The sequence below is a fragment of the Erinaceus europaeus genome, chromosome 1 (assembly GCF_950295315.1).
Source record: "Erinaceus europaeus chromosome 1, mEriEur2.1, whole genome shotgun sequence".
Classification (NCBI taxonomy): domain Eukaryota; kingdom Metazoa; phylum Chordata; class Mammalia; order Eulipotyphla; family Erinaceidae; genus Erinaceus; species Erinaceus europaeus.
In genome coordinates, this window is record NC_080162.1 from 115,463,854 (window position 1) to 115,483,002 (window position 19,149).

Here is a 19,149-nt window from a genome sequence, read left to right on the forward strand (position 1 = left end):
ACGCCATTGTCTCAGCAATATTGGGATCTTGTTATTTTCTAGCTTGAGTATGTTTTTCAACTTTGTTCTCATATTGTCCAGTTGAAATGATGTTCCTTTTCCTGCTGGCAAAGCCCTGTTCAGTGTCTTATTGTTGAAGCCTTCTGCTGCATGGAAGCAGAATAAATGACTTTTCTCAGCTGTTGTGATAACGTCGTACCATTCCACTGCTGTCAGCACCCCATCCTGAGTTCTCTGTGATGGTACACATGTATGCCTTTCCCACTAACTGTAGGTTCCTAAGGTTTTTGTTTAGTTTGAGACCTGCATGCAGTAGGGTAGCTACTTGCCCAAGAGGTGTCAGTAATTGAAAATACTCATTTGTGCTGACTGTTTCAGTCCTAGGACAAAAGAGGTTAAGTGGAGTATTCCTCTGAGTTCATTGTCTGTGTGAGCTCTTTTATTTTTATTTATTTATTTATTTTTAAATAATTTATTTCTTTATTGGGGAATTAATGTTTTACATTCAACAGTAAATACAATAGTTTGTACATGCATAACATTCCCCAGATTCCCATTTAACAATACAACCCCCACTATGTCATTCATCATCTTTCATGGACCTATATTCTCCCCACCCACCCACCCCAGAGTCTTTTACTTTGGTGTAATACTCCAATTCCATTTCAGGTTCGACCTGTGTTTTCTTTTCTAATCTTGTTTTTCAACTTCAGCCTGAGAGTGAGATCATCCCATATTCATCCTTCTGTTTCTGACTTATTTCACTCAACATGATTTTTTCAAGGTCCATCCAAGATGGGCTGAAAATGGTGAAGTCACCATTTTTTACAGCTGAGTAGTATTCCATTGTGTATATATACCACAACTTGCTCAGCCACTCATCTGTTGTTGGACACCTGGGTTGCTTCCAGGTTTTGGCTATTACAAATTGTGCTGCCAAGAACATATGTGTACACAGATCTTTTTGGATGGATGTGTTGGGTTCCTTAGGATATATCCCCAGGAGGGGAATTACAGGGTCATAGGGTAGGTCCATTTCTAGCCTTCTGAGAGTTCTCCAGACTGTTCTCCACAGAGGTTGGACCAATTTACATTCCCAGCAGCAGTGCAGGAGGGTTCCTTTGACCCCACACCCTCTCCAGCATTTGCTGCTATTACCTTTTCTGATGTATGACATTCTCACAGGAGTGAAGTGATATCTCATTGTTGTCTTGATTTGCATTTCTCTGACAATCAGAGACTTGGAGCATTTTTTCATGTGTTTCTCGGCCTTTTGGATCTCTTCTGTGGTGAATATTCTGTCCAAGTCCTCCCCCCATTTTTGCATGGGGTTATTTGTTGTCTTGTTGAGTCTGGCAAGCTCTTTATATATGTTGGTTATTAAACTCTTATCTGATGTATGGCATGTAAAGATCTTCTCCCATTCTGTGAGGGGTCTCTTGATTTGGGTAGTGGTTTCTTTTGCTGTGAAGAAGCTTTTTAATTTGATGTAGTCCCATAGGTTTATACTTGCCTTAGTCTTCCTTGTAATTGGATTCGTTTCATTGAAAATGTTTTGAAAATTTATGCAGAAAACAGTTCTGCCAATATTTTCCTCTAAGTATTTGATAGTTTGTGGTCTAACATCCAAGTCCTTGATCCACTTGGAATTTACTTTTGTATTTGGTGAAATACAGTGATTCAGTTTCATTCTTCTGCATGTTTCAACCCATTGTTTCCAACACCATTTGTTGAAGAGACTCTGCTTTCCCCATGTAATAGTCTGGGCCCCTTTGTCAAAGATTAGATGTCCATACGTGTGGGGCCTCATTTCTGGGCTCTCAATTCTATTCCACTGGTCAGTGTGTCTGTTCATGTTCCAGTACCAAGCAGTTTTGATGACAATGGCCCTATAATACAGTTTGAGATCTGGGAGTGTGATGCCTCCGGTTCTGTTCTTTTTTCTCAAGATTGTTTTGGCAATTCTAGGTCTTTTCTGGTTCCAGATAAACATTTGTAGCATTTGTTCTATTCTCCTAAAAAATGTGCTTGGGATCTTGATGGGGATAGCATTAAATTTGTAGATGGCTCTGGGTAATATATTCATTTTGATGATGTTAATTCTTCCAACCCATGAACATGGAATATCTTTCCACTTCTTTGTGTCTTTTTCAATTTCTTTGAGCAGTGACTCATAATTTTCAGTATACAAGTCTTTCACTTCTTTGGTTAGGTTTACTCCGAGATATTTTATTGTTTTTGTTGCTATAGAAAAAGCAACTGATTTCTGGATTTCAATTTCTTTTAACTTAGTGTTTGCATAGAGGAATGCCACTGACTTTTGAATGTTAATTTTATAGCCTGACACATTACTGTATTGCCTGATGATTTCCAAAAGCTTCTTGCTGGATTCCTTAGGTTTTTCCATATATACTATCATGTCATCTGCAAATAAGGACAGTTTGACTTCTTCTCTTCCAATCTGTATCCCTTTAATTCCTTGCTCCTGCCTGATTGCTATGGCAAGAACTTCCAACACTATGTTGAATAGTAATGGTGATAGTGGGCATCCCTGTCTAGTACCTGATCTGGGGGGAAATGCTTCCAGTTTTTCACCATTGAGTATGATGTTGACTGTAGGTTTGCTATATATGGACTCCACTATCTTCAGGAATTTTCCATCTATTCCCATTTTTTGTAGTGTTTTGATCATAAAGGGATGCTGTATTTTGTCAAAGGCTTTCTCTGCATCTATTGATATGACCATGTGGTTTTTGGTCTTGCTTTTGTTGATGTGGTGGATCACATTGATTGATTTACGTATATTAAACCAACCTTGCATGTCTGGGATAAACCCCACTTGGTCATGATGAACAGTCTTTTTGATATACTGCTGTATCCAGTTGGCTAGAATTTTGTTCAATATTTTCGCATCTATGTTCATCAGAGATAATGGTCTGGCTTCATAGAAGCTGGCAGGGAGTATTCCAGTGTCTTCAATCTTCTGGAAGACTTTTAAAAGTAGAGGTATTAGTTCTTCTTTGAAAGTTTTGTAGAATTCATTTGTAAAACCATCTGGTCCAGGACTTTTATTTTTGGGAAGATTTTTGATAACTGTTTCAATTTCATTAGCTGTGATGGGCCTGTTCATGTTATCCACTTCCTCTTTACTTAGTTTTGGAAGTTGGTAGGTATCTAGGAAATCATTCATTTCTTCCAGGTTCTCTAGCTTGGTGGCATATAGTTGTTCATAGAAGCCTCGCATGATATGTTGAATTTCTGCAGTGTCTGTTGTGATTTCTCCTCTTTCATTTACTATCCGATTTATTTGGGTCTTCTCCCTTTTTTGTTTTGTGAGTCTGGCTAAAGGCTTGTCGATTTTGCTTACTCTTTCGAAGAAGCAACATTTACTTTCATTGATCTTTTGTATGGTTTTCCTATTCTCAATGTTATTTATTTCTGCCCTAACTTTAGTAATTTCTGTCCTTCTGGTTGCTTTAGGATTCCTTTGTTGTTCTTCTTCTAGGTCTTTAAGATGTGCAATCAGGCTGTTTATTTGTGCCTTTTCTTGTTTCCTAATGTGTGCTTGTATAGCTATGAACTTCCCTCTTAGGACTGCTTTAGCTGTGTCCCAAATATTTTGATAGCTTGTGTCTTCATTTTCATTGAACTCTCGAAACATTTTGATTTCTTCCTTGATTTCCTCTTTGACCCAGAAGTTGTTAAGAAGTGTACTGTTGAGCTTCCACATTTTGGCACTGTTTCTAATCTTTTGTTGATTGTTAAGTGTTAGTTTAATTCCACTGTGGTCTGAGAAGATGCTTGGGATGATTTCAGTGCTCTTGAATTGGCTGATGCTGTCTTTGTGGTCTAACATATGGTCTATCCTTGAGAATGACCCATGTGGATTTGAGTAAAATGCGTATTCCAGTTTCTTGGGATGAATGACTCTGAAAATGTCCAATAGTTCTAGTTTATCTATCTCTTCATTTAGCTCCCTTATGTCTTTACTGATTTTCTTCCTGGATGATCTGTCAAGTTGAGAGAGTGGGGTGTTGAAGTCCCCTACTATGATTGTGTTACTGTTAATATATTGCTGTAACTCTTTCAGTAGGTTTGATGTATTTAGATGGCTTCTCATTGGGTGCATAGATATTAATAATTGTTAAGTCCTCTTGATTGACTGATCCTCTGAGCATTAAGCAGTGTCCATTCCTATCTTTTTTAATCTTATCTATTTTAAAGTCTATCATGTCAGATATGAGAATAGCTGTTCCTGCCCTTTTTTGTGGGCCATTGGCTTGTATGATAGTTTTCCATCCTTTCACTTTAAGTCTGTGTTTGTCTTGTTGAGTTAGGTGAGTTTCCTGTAGACAACATATTGTTGGGTTGTGTTTTCTGATCCATCTTCCTACTCTGTGTCTTTTAATAGGTGAATTCAGTCCATTGACATGTATTGATATCAAAGATTGAAGATATTTTAACGCCATTCTTGTAGAGTTTTAGAGTGTTTTGATATATGTCCTATTTGTGGTGGTCTGGTTGTTTATAGGAGACCTTTCAGAACTTCTTTCAGGGCAGGCTTGGTGATGGTTGCTTCCTTCAACTGTTGCTTGTCTGAGAAGGTTTTGATGCTTCCATCTAGTCTGAATGACAGTCTAGCAGGATATAGTATTCTTGGCTGAAAGCCTTTCTCACTGAGCACTAGATAGATATCTTGCCATTCTCTTCTGGCCTGTAGTGTTTGTATGGAGAAGTCTGCTGCTAATCTTATGGGTTTTCCTTTGTAGGTGACTATTTTTCTCTTGCAGCCTTGAGGATCCTTTCTTTATCCTTATTCCTTTCCATTCTAAGTATGACATGTCTTGGTGTCTTTAGGTCTGGGTTAATTCTGTTTGGGACCCTCTGGGCTTCTTGAATCTTTTTGTCTTTGGTGTTGTCTAGACTAGAGAAATTTTCAGCTATTATGGCCTGGAGAATGCTTTCTTCCTCTCCTTCTCTTTCTTCCTCTGGTAAGCCAATAATGCGCATATTGTTTCTTTTGAAGTCATCCCATAGGACTCTGTTGTTGTTTTCAGCATCTCTTAATCTCTTTTTGAGATCTCTTACTTCTTTTTTAGTTGTCTCTAATTCATCCTCAATCTTGCTAATTCTGTCTTCAGCCTCATAGATTCTATTCTCTCTGCCCTCTACTGCTTTCTGGAGTTCATCTATTTTGTTGCCCTGCTCTGATACTGTTTTAGCTTGTTCAGCTAGTTGTTTTCTTAGCTCAGTGATTTCAGCTTTCAGCTCTCTAATAACCATGAGATTATTAGAATTTTCTTCCATATTCTCATTTGTTGTTCCTGCATTTCTGATTACAATTTCTTCAAATTCTTTACTCACTCCTGTTATTATTTCCTTAGCTAATGTTTGGATGTTGAACTCGTTGTTTTGTGCTTCACCCTCTGGAGGACTTTTAGCTGGACTCTTGTCCTGGTTTGAGTCTCCAATATTTTTTCTTGTTGTTTTAACCATTTTATATATTATGTTATGAGTTCCCTTTATCAGTACTTTTCAAATTATTGATCACTATTGCCTGGATTGACTTGTGTCTAAGTAATTTAATTAAAGGGTTTACAGTGGTAGTAGTTAACAGTTTTTTCAATCCCTGAGTTGGAGCTCAGTGGTGTAAAAGCCTCTTTTTTTTTCTTCCCTGTAGGTTATGGGAGCCTGAGGGCTTTTAAACTATCAATAGGCTTCTTAGCTTAATCACTGACTCCTGACCAAGAGATAAAGCAGGGTGTGGCAGAGATAATCCAGTGGTTATGCAAAGAGACTTTCACAGCCCCTCAGCTATGCCACCGAGGTATAGGTCTTCTCCTGAGTTTCCCGGTTAGATCTCTGTACCCTGGTGTCCCTCCCTGTTGCTGCTCCAGATTCTGAGGGTAGTAGCAATGGAGACTCAGTTGCACTTGGTGAGTCTCTGGGGAGTCCTTTCCTCCCTTCAGCTGTCCCCTTGTTGTGGAGCAGACTGGAGGTGGTATCTCCACTGATAAACTGTTGAACTGTTAGCAGTCACTTAATCTCTCCTTAGGCCCCTCTCTCCTCTCTGTCACCAGCCACCCGTGTTTGTACTCACGGGTGATTTACTGGGTTCCTGTGGTCATTCTAGTCCTGTCTTGTTTCGGTCCGGGTGGTCTCCTTTGGTATTCCTAGTTGATCCGGGAGAGGAGAGGAGAGGGGAGGGGAGGGGAGGGGAGGGGAGGGGAGGGGAGGGGAGGGGAGAGGAGAGGAGAGGAGAGGAGAGGAGAGGAGAGGAGAGGAGAGGAGAGGAGAGGAGAGGAGAGGAGAGGAGAGGAGAGAAAGCGATCTGCTGCTCGTAGCTCCGCCTCTGGAAGTCGAATCCTGTGTGTGCTGTTTTATTCAGTGATGTCTACAGGGGATTGTGAAGCATTTTGTATTGCGAAAGAGGGTGAGCAGAGTAGAGTTCACCTTCCTGCTACCTTTGCTACTTCAAACTCAGTGTCACATGTTCACCTGAGGGTTTTTTCATTTTGTGCAGAGCATCTGCTCAGGACATCTTCAACCAGTCGACCTGCTTCTCTGCCAAGAGTACCTGCCATGGAAAGTGCCAAGACCATTTCAGGTAAGGATGTGCTTCTGAAGAAAAACTCTGTTAAAGACTTCCAGATGTTCTTAGTGGAGATCACCACTACTTTCTCTGGAGGCTTACTTAGCCTCACTTGCTTCTTTAGCTCAAGAGTTGGTTGTTTTTCACTCTGAATTTCTCCCAGTCTATCTTCTCAATTCTACAGACTTCAGTTTCATGGCCTTCATTACAAAAATGAAAAGAAGAATCCAGATATTCTGTTCATTTAACTAGTATCTATGTGATACACTGGATTAGACATGTGGAAAATAGAGCTCTGTGCAAAATTGATGCACCTGTGGCAAGTTAGAATATTTATTCCTTTTAATTTTGTATTTATTTATTTTAGATAGAGAGAGAGAAATTGAGAGGGAAAGGGGAGACAGAGAGGGGAGAGGCCTGCAGCACTACTTCACCACTTGTGAAGCTTTTCCCCTACAGGTGGAGAATGGTGGGTTGAACCCAGGTCCTTGCACACATAATGTGTGTGCTCAACCAGTTGCTTCACCACTCATGGTCCCTAGAATATTCTAAGGTGTGTTGTGACTAGGGTTTTTTTTTATTATTATTTTTATTTATAAAAAGGAAACATTGACAAAAACCATAGTATAAGAAGGGTACAACTCCACATAATTCCCACCACCTGAACTCCATATCCCCTCCCTCCCCTGATAGCTTTCCTATTCTTTAACCCTCTGGGAACATGGACCCAGGGTCATTATGGGGTGCAGAAGGTGGAAGTAATTGCTTCCCCATTGAACATGGGCATTGGCAGATCAATCCATACTCCCGGCCTCTCTCTCTCTTTCCCTAGTGAGGCATGGCTCCAGGGCTCCAGGACACATTGGTGGGGTCATCTGTCCAGGGAAGTCCGGTTGGCATCATGGTAGCATTTGGAACCTGGTGGCTGAAAAAAGAGTTAACATATAGAGCCAAACAAATTATTGACTAATCATAAACCTAAAGGCTGGAATAGTTTAAATAAAGAGTTGGGGAGGGGGTCTCGGTTTTGTAGATAGTTAGTAGTCCTATTTTAGTTATATTCCAAAAAGCCCATGGCTATACTAGTTTGTTTTTTTTTTCCTTCCCCTGAGCCTGACATCTGATATGCAGGTGAGTCCAAGTTACTACCTGAGGAGATGATGTCATGACTGCAAAAAGGACCAGAAAGCTGGATCAGGGAAGAGAGTAGCTCCCAAATATGGGAAAGGTGTATAAATATTGTTGACTGTAAACCCCACCGATTTGATCTGATCTGGGGCCCCTAGGGATTCAGCTTAGGAGCCTATGTGACCTCTGCATCCCTGTAGATCTGAGCTCACATTCTGTGGTCATGAGTAGGAACATTCCATGCTGCCCCAGTATCTACCCATCTCCCTCAGGTTTAGCACAGAGTATGTTGTCCATCCTCCCTTTGGAGGATGGAGCATTCTCTACTATTGTTGATACAAGTTGAGGGAAAGGTCCTATGGGGGCCCACAAAGGGTTCTATTGTGTTGTTCCTGATGGAGATGACCAGTAACAATGGAGAGAGGGATCTATTTGAGGTCTAGTCCCTTCTTCTCTTTGGGAATCTTTGGGAATCTCAGGACTCCCCGACTAGGTCCCCAGCTGATGGGGTGGCCTGTTAGTGACTAAAGAGTCATCATTAAAATATGCCAGTCTCTTGCCCTTATTCAGCTTTTGCATTGTGACTAGTTTTGAGTTTATTTCAGATCACATTGAAAATTCTCCGGGGCCCGCAAAATAGCTCACTTGGTTAGTGCACTGCTTTGCTATGTGTGTGATCCAGATCCAAGTCCATCCCTCACCACATAGAAGGAAACCTCAGTGCTGTGGTCTGTTTCTGTCTCCCTCCTTCCCTCCCTTTCTTTTTTGCTTTTTTAAAATATTTATTCATTCCCTTTTGTTGCCCTTGTTGTTTTATTGTTATAGTTATTGATGTTGTCGTCATTGGATAGAACAGAGAGAAATGGATAGAGGAGGGGAAGACAGAGAGGGGGAGAGGAAGATAAACACCTGCAGACCTGCTTCACCACTTGTGAAGCAACTCCCCTGCAGGTGGGGAGCCAGGGGCTTGAACCGGGATCCTTATGCCAGTCCTTGTGCTTTCCGCCATGTGAGCTTAACCTGCTGCTCAACCACCCGACTCCCTTTCCTTCCCTCCCTTTCTATCTTAAAAGAAAGAAAGAAAAAAAAAAAAGAATTCTCTGGAAGCCAGTGTTCTCTGTTATGATAAAGTCATTCCGTAGTGATGAATTGTACAGGCTTACTTCGCCTCCTCAAGCTAGCTAACTCTATAGTTTATTGTTCACAATTTCTCGTGTCTCTTTCCCCCCTTCTCTCTGTCTCTGTCTCTGTCTCTCTCCTTAGCAGATAAGGTAGAAATCAAGCCAAGGAGTAGAAAGTCCTATAGTCTGTCTCATAGGTGATGTGCATGTACTTGTACAAGGATGGAAGTGAATACAGTTCTCATAAGCCATAGCTAGGGCTGGAGTCTGTGCAGGAGTCTAGCCAGAGTCAGCATCCCATTGCCTTTTCTACAGTCCTTCTGGCTCTTCCTCAGCCTCTTTTTTCGATTATACATAGAGATTCTGAGATTTAAACTTACCCAGTTTCATAGCACCTTATGTAAAAGAAACTGCTGACTGAAGGCTCATAGATTCCTGATACTGAAAGAAAGCAAGAATAAGCACAAAATTGTGCCAAAAGTGTGTGAGCATAAATAGGAGGAATCACCTCTCTTAAATTGTGTTGGTATTTCTCCTTGTTTTCATGTCAGATCTAAAAATTCATATAATTATAATTATTTTAAGTATTAATTCCTTGTGGAATTATTTTTTTACTAAAAATAATTAATTAAGTTACTTTTGGCTTATTATTTGTTTGTTTGCTTATTTATTTTTTCACTTCCAGGACCTTGTAGCTATGCTACACAATTTCACTGCTCCCAATGGACCTTTTTTTTTTTTAATTCGATTTAGAAAGGCAAAGAGAGAAGGAGAGACACCACAGAAGGACTCCATCCTTCCTGGAGATTCCCCTTGGTGCTCCCCTGTGGTCCCAGACACCCAGTTTCTAAAGCAATTATTTATTTATTTATTTAACAAGCAGAAGAAACCAGAGTACTACTCTACTCCAGCATTTTTAATGCCAGGATCAAATCTGTAATCCTTGGTATGCGAACCTTGCGCGCTACCCCCTGAGCCACCTCCCCAGCTGCTCAGGACCCTTACAGACATCATTTACCAGTGAAGGGGGAGGAAGCTTAAGGATTCAGGGGAGAAAATTGTTGACTTAAACATTGATGACATTGCCATGAGCCTGGCGGTGACTTGCCAGTCCTCACTGTGTCCAACCCAGCACCCTGAGTGCTGGTCACACTCAGCCCATCCTTGCTAGAAAGCTACTTTTGTTGTGGCTTTCTGCATGTGCTAGGATTGCAAAATAAGACTTTGCTGATTGGTATCTTCCTTTTGGTTTTATGTCACCCTTGATTTGTAATTTATTTATTTATTTTAGATGTAGCCTAACTTAGAATTAAGTGTAGCCCTGTAAGGAACCATCTCTCTCTTTCCTTCCTAAATTTCTCTCCCTCCCTCTCTGTCTCTCTGTCTCTCTCTCTCTCTCTCTCTTTCTTTTCTTTCTTTCCCTTTAGCAGCATTTTTGGCAAAATTCAGTAGGGTTATATTGATTATATTTATGAATGAGTTAATGTCAAATACTGCTTTTAGTAATCAGCCTTTAGTTTTTAGTTGACCCTTATATCCTGCCTTATACTTGAACAACAGAGGTATGATCCATCCATATATGGATTTGGGGGGGTGGTGGTAAAGTTTCACTGTTGATATCTCTATGATTTTATTTCTAGTTTATTATTATAAGATTACAGTGTATAGTATATGACATACAAAATATGTCTTAATTGACTATAGAATCAGTAGGTAAGGCATCGTGTCAACATCATGCTATCTGTAAAGTTTGTGAGGAGTCAAAAGCTCTACTCTGGGAGTTTTCATTGCACCAGGTAAGGGGCTTGGCACTTGTAAGCCCCATGTTGTTAAGGAGTCAGTGGTCTTGATAATTAAGTGGTTGTGTGCCAAGCATGAATTGATTGTAGAGTTGGATAAGACTAACTCCTTGCTTTCAGGATTTGTCAACTACCTTACCTGTTATACAATTTTATGAAAAAAAGTTCTTCCAAGTTATCACTAAACTGAGGAAAATGCCTCAACAGTGTTTTTGCTATAAAGTGTATAATAGCTATTTATCACAAGCAGTGTCTCGACGAAGTAGTGAAGAGCTGAAACGAGACATCTCTGCACCAGAAGGAGCACCATCAGCCTCTCTTATGGCCATGGGGACCACATCACCACAGCTTTCCCTGTCCTCTTCTCCTACAGCATCTGTGACACCTACCACCCGAAGCCGCATAAGGTAGAGAACACTTCCATGATGCACTTCATACCCACCATTGGCCTTCTGAGAGCAAATGATGAGGTTGTAAAATCATGCTAGTCTGGCACTGAATCTTTGTGATACTGTTTCTGATCACCTTTTCTGAGAGATAGTTCTACTGCTGAACTCTCTCTCCAAACCTAATCAACTTTCCTATGCCTAGATTTGAGTAAGATGGCATAGAAGCCAATAAATCAAGAAATAAATAAGAGTTTCTTTTCCAAAACAGCCATTATTATTTTATTTATTTATTTTTTGCTTGGTTTTCGGTTTGGAGCTTTTAAATTGGAAGACAGTTGAGTGCAAACATTGGAGTTACAGTTAAGATGTTAGGGAAGCTTCCTAGAAGAGAGGAGTTTGAGTTGATTCTTGATGAAAATTGAGTGACTTGAGTAAATACAAAGAAAAGAATGGAAAGCTTAGAAGTTGGGGAAGCTACCAACCAAGGAGGTGTGGTACTAAACTTGCACAGAGGATAGAAACAGACCACCAGAGGAGGATATGCACTTCCCATACTGATGGGTCGTGAAAGGAAAGATAAGCTAGTTCTAGGCTGGCAAAACAACAGAACCTCTCTAAAGTCTTTGAGTCATTTGGTGTGGTAGTAGCTATCAAGTGGGGTAAACAAATCAGTATGGAGAGTTGATCCAGGGTTTTTTTTTTTTTATTCTAAGCAGAAGTCAGGAGAAGCAGTTAAAAAGATACTATCATGGAGGGGGATGGGATACGGAACTCTGGTGGTGGGAACTATATGGAATTGTACCCCTCTTATCCCACAATCTTGTCAATCATTATTAAATCATCAATAATAATTAAAAAAGGATCTGTCAAGTCTGGACCAGGATGATAGCATCAGAATGGTGACGGAAGGATTGGACTGAGGAACGCTTTTTAAAGACAAGGTACTTTTGACAACAGAGCTTTAGAAAAGGAATTAAGGAATGAGAGATACCAACGACAGCTCTGGTTGTTGAGAGTGGGCACTGGAAATGTGCTTCTATACTAATATGAGTAAGTAGCTCATGAAAAGACACTGTTGCTTTTTTGTATTGTATGTGAAAAACCACTTTGGACTAAGAAATATTTATAACTTAGAAAAATAAACTAAATGTTAAAAATTTGGAATATATAGTTTTTAGAGATAAAGAAAACTGCTGAGACATACTAAGAAGTGAAGGAGTAAGAATGGGTTTCAGAACTTTAACCACCTATTGACTTACAAATTTACAAATAGAGTATCTGGCCTCAAACTCAAAGTGTATACTCAGTTTTAAAACCTTGCCTCTGGGGGCCCAGCCTCTTAGACGTATGCCACTGAGCAGGTAGTGATTGATTGAGCAACGTGGAGACAAGGTGGCCACGTTCAGTCCTGGCTGATGCAGGGGAGATAGCTCTCCACCTTCTCTGCCTGAGTGTATTTATGCAAAGAGCACCTGCTTTTCCTGACGCCCCTGTTTGGAGATTATGATAGCAACAAGACCCTTCCTGGTTTCCTCATCACACAGTGATGAGGAATTTCAGGAAATTCTTTTCTGCGGCTTCTTATTGTGTCCACAGAGTTGACTCTTCTTTGATGCTTTCAAAGCTGTTTCTATGTCAAAGCAAACCTGGTATGAACCAGAGTACATCTTTCACATTGATTGTAATAGTTGTTCTTATATTAATTATGATAGAGCTCAGGGCATAGAGGCCACTTGCTTTTACATACACATTCAGAAATCTCTTTTTTTCTTTCTTTCTTATTTTCAGTGGTTATAACAAATTTCTTTGAGCCCCTTTTAACTGAAGCTGGAATCTGATAGGCTATCACACAGACCTAAAAGTACACTTCTTCAAGGCAGCATCAAAATATATGGTGAAATGGTTTTGTATTTTATTTTGGTTCAAAGATAAATAAAACTCAATGTTTATTTCAATGATCCTCTGTTGGGAAAGCTTCAGTCCTAAATATGTACTCTTTGATTTCCTGACATACTTGATTGTTCTTAAATCTGTGGAGCATATGACTAGAGTTGAGTTCCTCCTTTGCTTGCAAAGTGCTCACTAAAAATCAGGCCAAGGGAGTCGGGTGGTAGGTAGCACAGCGGTTAAGCACTCGTGTCGTGAAGTGCAAGGACCAGCATAAGTATCCCGGTTCAAGCCCCCGGCTCCCTGCCTCCAGGGGGGTTGCTTCACAGGCAGTGAAGCAGGTCTGCAGGTGTCTCTCCCCCTCTCTGTCTTCCTCTCCTCTCTTCATTTCTCTCTGTCCTATCCAACAACGATGACATCAACAGCAATAATAACCACAATGACAATAAAACAACAAGGGCAACAGAAGGAAAATTAAATTTAAAAAAAAATCAAGCCAAGCACACAACTGTTGTGCTTACTAAGAAGCAGGTTATCTTACAAAGCACTCTTCATCCCCAGGTAGTCCTTCATGTTCTATTGTAAGAAAGTAACTAGCACAAGGAGGACTTTGGCGTAGGATGGTACAGCTTTTACCTGCCCTCCATCATAGCGTAACCATGAAACCTTTTTTGAGTCAGTGTCTGGTCTGGGGCAGGATATTTGTTCTGCCAATGATACAATTGACAGTACCCAAAAACACATACAGTTGTTTTTTCTTTTCTATACAACCACTGATTCCCATCCCAGGCATGTCCATATGCCCATCCTATGATAGACTCTGATTCCACCATCCTTGCAAAACCCTTGCATGTTGCCTGGCATTGCCTAACACAGTGGTCTCCATCAGTAGCTGTTGAGGGAACTTACACGGAATTTACTTTCCTCATTTGATAAGATCCTACTTACAGTCAGTAGATTCACACTTGACAGTAAACACACCTCAGATGTTTTGTGCATACCTTTAATTTTTTTTCTTTTTTAAAAATATTTATTCCCTTTTGTTGCCCTTTTTTTTTATTGTTGTAGTTGTTGTTGTTGGATAGGACAGAGAGGAATGGAGAGAGGAGGGGAGTACAGAGAGGGGGAGAAAAAGACACCTGCAAACCTTCTTCACCGCTTGTGAAGTGACTCCCCTGCAGGTGAGGAGCTGGGGGCTCGAACCAGGATCTTTATGCTGGTCCTTGCGCTTTGCGCCACTTGAGCTTAAACCTTTAAATTTTTTTGTCCCATTTGTCCCAGACAGTTGTATACACCTTAAGGACAGGAACCTTGCATAAGCTTGTCCTCTTCATAATAAATGAACTTACAAAGTATGAAATTATTAAATTCACGGGGGTCAAAGAAAAATACATTTTAACACTGAGTTTCTTATTTTCACTTGTCAGGGAAGAAAGGAAGGATCCTCTCTCAGCATTAGCAAGGGAATATGGAGGATCAAAGAGGAACGCCTTGCTGAAGTGGTGTCAGAAAAAAACTGAAGGGTATCAGGTAACCATCAGATCTTTTGTCCTTTATCTGTAATTGCCAAACCAAGTATCAGACAGTCACAGCTCACTGTAGTTCTCACAGTAGAAGTCAGGAGTCCCACCAAATCTCAGAAACATGTGGACACTCTCCCTGCAGATTGGCTGGCACTCAGATGAAATTTAAGTTTCTTACCTCCTAAAGTAGTTTATCTTGCTGATGCTTATTTAACTGCTGGTTAAATTCTTTTATTGAGGTCTTGTCTGGATTAAAAGTAAGAACATATTTATTCTACTTTAATTTAGTTATTTTTAAAGTTCTCTTTTGACTGAGTTTGTTTTTCATAGAATCCTCCACTTCCTGTTGTGTTGCTGTGTCCTCATGATTTATATCTGGACTGTTTTAATACTCTGCCCTTTCACTCTTCTCACCTTTCAGCATTTTATTCAGTTTATATTTTGAGTCATGCTAAAGCATTAAGGTATTTGGAGAGGCAGTTCTGTTTCTATGCAGAATGTATCCATTATACTGCTAGAAAAATAATACTGTAAGAGCATAGGACTTGTATGCTTGAGGTCCCGAGTTCAGGTCCCAGCACCGCATATGCCAGAGCAGCATTCTGGTTCTCTCTCTCTCATCACATAAAGTCTTCCAAAAAATATATTTGCTGCTACAAAGAATGGCTTACTTCCATTGTTCTCACATGTGATTTTCGTTAGAGACTAATCCCTGCCTATGGCCAGAACTCTTCATTGCACTTTCATATTTTGGTATAGCATGAAGCTTTCAGAATTCTTGTTATCTTTATTCTCACTATCAGTCCTCATGTTACTAGAATTACAGAAAGAAATTAACTGCAGTTTTTAAAAGGTTTGTGTGAGAGAGGGGGAGAGGAAGAGAATATGAATGTGTGTTTTGAGAGTACCAGAGCATCATCACCCTGGGGTATATGATTCCTGAAATCAGAGTTGGAGCTTCATTTCTATAAGTCCACCTCTCAGACTGCTTAATATTTTTTATATAGATGAGAAGAGATAAAATAATGTAGAGGGACCAGGCGGTGGGCAATAAAACCAGTAAAGTATACCAGTCACCATGCACAAGGACCCACTAAGTCCCCAGTCTCCACCTGCAGGGGGGAGGCCTCATGAGTGGCGGAGCAGACTGCAGGCATCTGCATTTCTCTCTGCCTATATAAAATGAAATACGTAGGTGTGGTCCGGTAGGTGGCACAGTGATAAAGCTTTGGACTCTCAAGCATGAGGTCCTGAGTTCGATCCCCGGCAGCACATGTGCCAGAGTGATGTCTGGTTCTTTCTCTCTCTTCCTATCTTTCTCATAAATAAATAAAATCTTTTAAAAAAATAATAAATAAATAAAATGAAATACGTAGGAAAAATAATGGCCACTTAAAGCAGTGGATCCATCATGTAGGCACCAAGTATGAAGGCTCTCTTATTGCCAGGTCTGTTAGTTACAATAGATGACCTGAAATGCATAGTCTTTTTAAGATATATCTGACAGAACTTTCAATTTGTCAAGATCCATGAAAGAAGTGCCAGAGCCCTTTCCTTTTTATTTTTTTATATTTTATTTATTTATTTTCCCTTTGGTTACCCTTGTTTTGTTTTTTAATATTTACTTATTCCCTTTCATTGACCTTGTTGTTGTTTTTTTTATTGTTGTTACTGATGTCGTCATTGTTGGATAGGGCAGAGAGAAATGGAGAGAGGAGGAGAAGACAGACAGGGGGAGAGAAATATAGACACCTGCAGATCTGTTTCACCGCCTATGAAGCAGAGCCCTTTCCTTATCTGGCCGTAAATATGGATGAGCACACCCATCCTTCAGATCCAGCAGTTGGTTTGGAGCCAGTCCTTTGGTCGCTGACTACTTACAGTCTGCAGGTGGTGATACTTGACCAGCTCAACAGAGCAAGACTGTCAAGTGACTCTTAGCACGTACTGATCTCTCAGGCCCCAGATGCATCATTAGTGCTGAGACTGTGCATGTTTTTTGTCTTAGGAGCTGTCTAATCAGCAGAGATAAATTCCCTAATACCCGTATCATCTTCCTTTAACTCTCTTAAGAGTCACCCTAAAATAATTGTACTAATCACTGTAATTTCATTAACTGTCCATTACAAAACAAGCCCTGTGAGTTTGCCTTTTATCTAACAAATACATTTTTCTTTCTCAAATTGTGCCCTGCCACTTACTGTTCACTAAAATTTTAGAATACTAGAATATTACTGTTGAAAGGACCATTACATTCTGATTACAGTCAGCTTTACAAAAGATAAATGACTGCCTTGAGGCCATCTTGTGAACCCATGGCATTACATAAACAACTTTCAGAAATATTGCTTAAGAGTGAGTCCTTTTTGATTTTTAATTAAATTTCATTTAAATATGCCATTAACTCCAGTAATTCTTAATTGCTTATAGAAAAAAGTGGTAATCCATTGTCTTACTACCTAAACTCTGTTTTTTAGAGATTACTTTCAATTTTTTATTGGTTCTTTCTTCCTCTTTTTTTTTTTCTCTCTCTCTTTTAGTTTCTTTATTAAGAGAGGACTAGAAAGAGGAAGAATATCAAACCATTAGTCTGGCACATTTGCCATTCGAGGACAGCATATGGCAGGTCCTCATGCGTGGTCAGGCTCTCTATCCACTGTAACACCCTGCCAGCTAGCTATTCCTGTGGGGGTTGGTGATATAAGATGTGACCATACTAGAGTAGACATGTAATAGAGAAAATAACTTATACTCGCAATATTTTTTCCTTGGTTCTAAATTGTATTTTTCACAGTTTCTCCCATACTATTGTTTTCTGGTTCTAGAAAGGAAAGAAACCTAACTAAATGCAATCAGGGATCATAGTTAATTTAGGAGAGTTTTATTTTGGATGAAAAATGTCATTGTTTCCTGATAAAATGCCCAGTCTAGAAGTGAATTAGTTAAATCAAAGGATAATAAAATCACTTACTCTAGTACAAAATAATGTTAATGAGCAAAAGCTTTTAGTCCTGTCTGAGGTAATTTAATCTCAAATAAACATTAAATGTATAATTTTATTGAGGGATTTCTTATTAATACTTGGGCTGAGGAAGAAAAGGTTAGATGTTTCCTAGTGAATATTAGTGAAGTCTGAACAGTCAATGGACTTGAATGATTTAGAAATGATGTTCTGGGCAAGGGAGACAGCATAATGGTTCTGCAAAAGATTGTCATGCTTGAGACTTTAAGGTCCCAAGTTCAATCCCCAGTACTACTTTAAGCCAGAACTGATCAGTGCTCTGGTCTCTCTCTGTGTATATCTTTCTCTCTATAACTCTCTTTCATTAAAAGAATAAATTAATAAAATATTTCAGAGAAGTAAAAAAAAAAAAAGATGAAATGATGTTTTCATGTATTGGGCTTACCTGAATTCAGACAAGTTTTCCTAATAAACAAAGTAGCTTATCAAATCTATTCTAAGTGCTGTACCAGATAGAGTAATAGATATTGAAGCGGACATCAGAAAAAGAAAATGGTCTAGCCCAGGGAAATAGCACAGCAGTTTATGCAACAGATTCTGAGGCTTCACGTACCAGAAGTTCCAGGTTCAACCCCCAGCACCACCATAAGCCAGAGCTGAGCAGTGCTCTAATAAGAAAAAATTCCTATTTAGCAAGCTTGTAAAATACTCAGTAAAATACACATCAATAATTAAAATTCCATATGGGTTTCTGTATATGGTTACAAAGGACTGTCATACCACAAACAATATTGAGAACTACTTTAACAGTTGTTTAGAATGCCAAAATAAATAAATACTTTGAAGGCGTTGGGGGCTAAGCAAAGCATCTAGGGCAAATTTGGCCAAAAAATTGCAAAGAAAGAATTGAGTTGAGTCACTGCTTTTTCATACCCTTCAGGCAGTTGTCAACTGTGCAGGGAACATAGGCCAAAGACACAGAAAGCAGTGGAGCAAAGTGTATTTCTCATTCAGTAAGTAGGAAGACCAACTCTGGGGTTAGGGCCACATAACAGTGCCACAGCAACAGGGGAAGGTTCTGGTGCTGTAGACCTCATCCCTATCATTCTGACTATGTCTGTCCGAAATACAAACAGTGGAAAAAGTCAGTGTTGGAGTAGTGAAATCAAGCATGGGCAGGGCTAGCCATTTTGCTGAATATATATACAAATTAAAATTATATCTTAATACACTAAGTAAAATAAGATACAGGAAATGTATGCACTTTACTTTTTTTTATCCTGTTTTTTGTTTGCTTGCTTGCTTTTTAAAGAATTTTATTTATTCATAGAAAGAAAGGAGAAAAAGGGAAAGCCAGACATCACTCACATCATTCACACATGTGTTGCCGGGGATTGAACACAGTACCTCATAGTTGAGAGTCCAATGCTTTATCCACTATGCCACCTCCCAGACCATGTGTATTTGTATTAAGATATAGTTCTTTTTCTGTGGGTTCAGTAAAGAGAAAGAAATTTTAAAAATAGAAAGAGATAGATTACGCAAACACTGACCAGCATCGGGGAAAGCTGTGTTATGTCAGTCAAAGAACACTGCATAAAAAGAAATACTGCTATGGTCCGGGAGGTTGGCACAGTAATAAAAAGCTTTGGACTCTCAAGCATGAGGTCATGAGTTCGATCCCCGGCAGTACATGTGCCAGAGTCATGTCTGATTCTTTCTCTGCCCTCCTGTCTTTCTCATTAATA

The 19,149-nt window shown here is 39.6% G+C and overlaps 1 protein-coding gene across 7 annotated transcripts in view; it reads left to right on the top strand.

The window, feature by feature from the left end:
- Positions 1-19,149, top strand: part of SPECC1L (sperm antigen with calponin homology and coiled-coil domains 1 like) — a 129,246-nt gene that overhangs the window by 82,674 nt on the left and 27,423 nt on the right. For 5 of the 7 annotated variants that reach the window (XM_060193941.1, XM_060193920.1, XM_060193939.1 and 2 more), the window contains 3 exons: positions 6,524-6,607; positions 10,888-11,047; positions 14,344-14,446. In XM_060193941.1, coding sequence (XP_060049924.1) covers positions 6,524-6,607; positions 10,888-11,047; positions 14,344-14,446 — 347 coding nt within the window. The remainder of the gene's footprint in view (positions 1-6,523; positions 6,608-10,887; positions 11,048-14,343; positions 14,447-19,149) is intronic. The other 2 variants (XM_060193946.1, XM_060193930.1) reach the window with 1 other exon arrangement.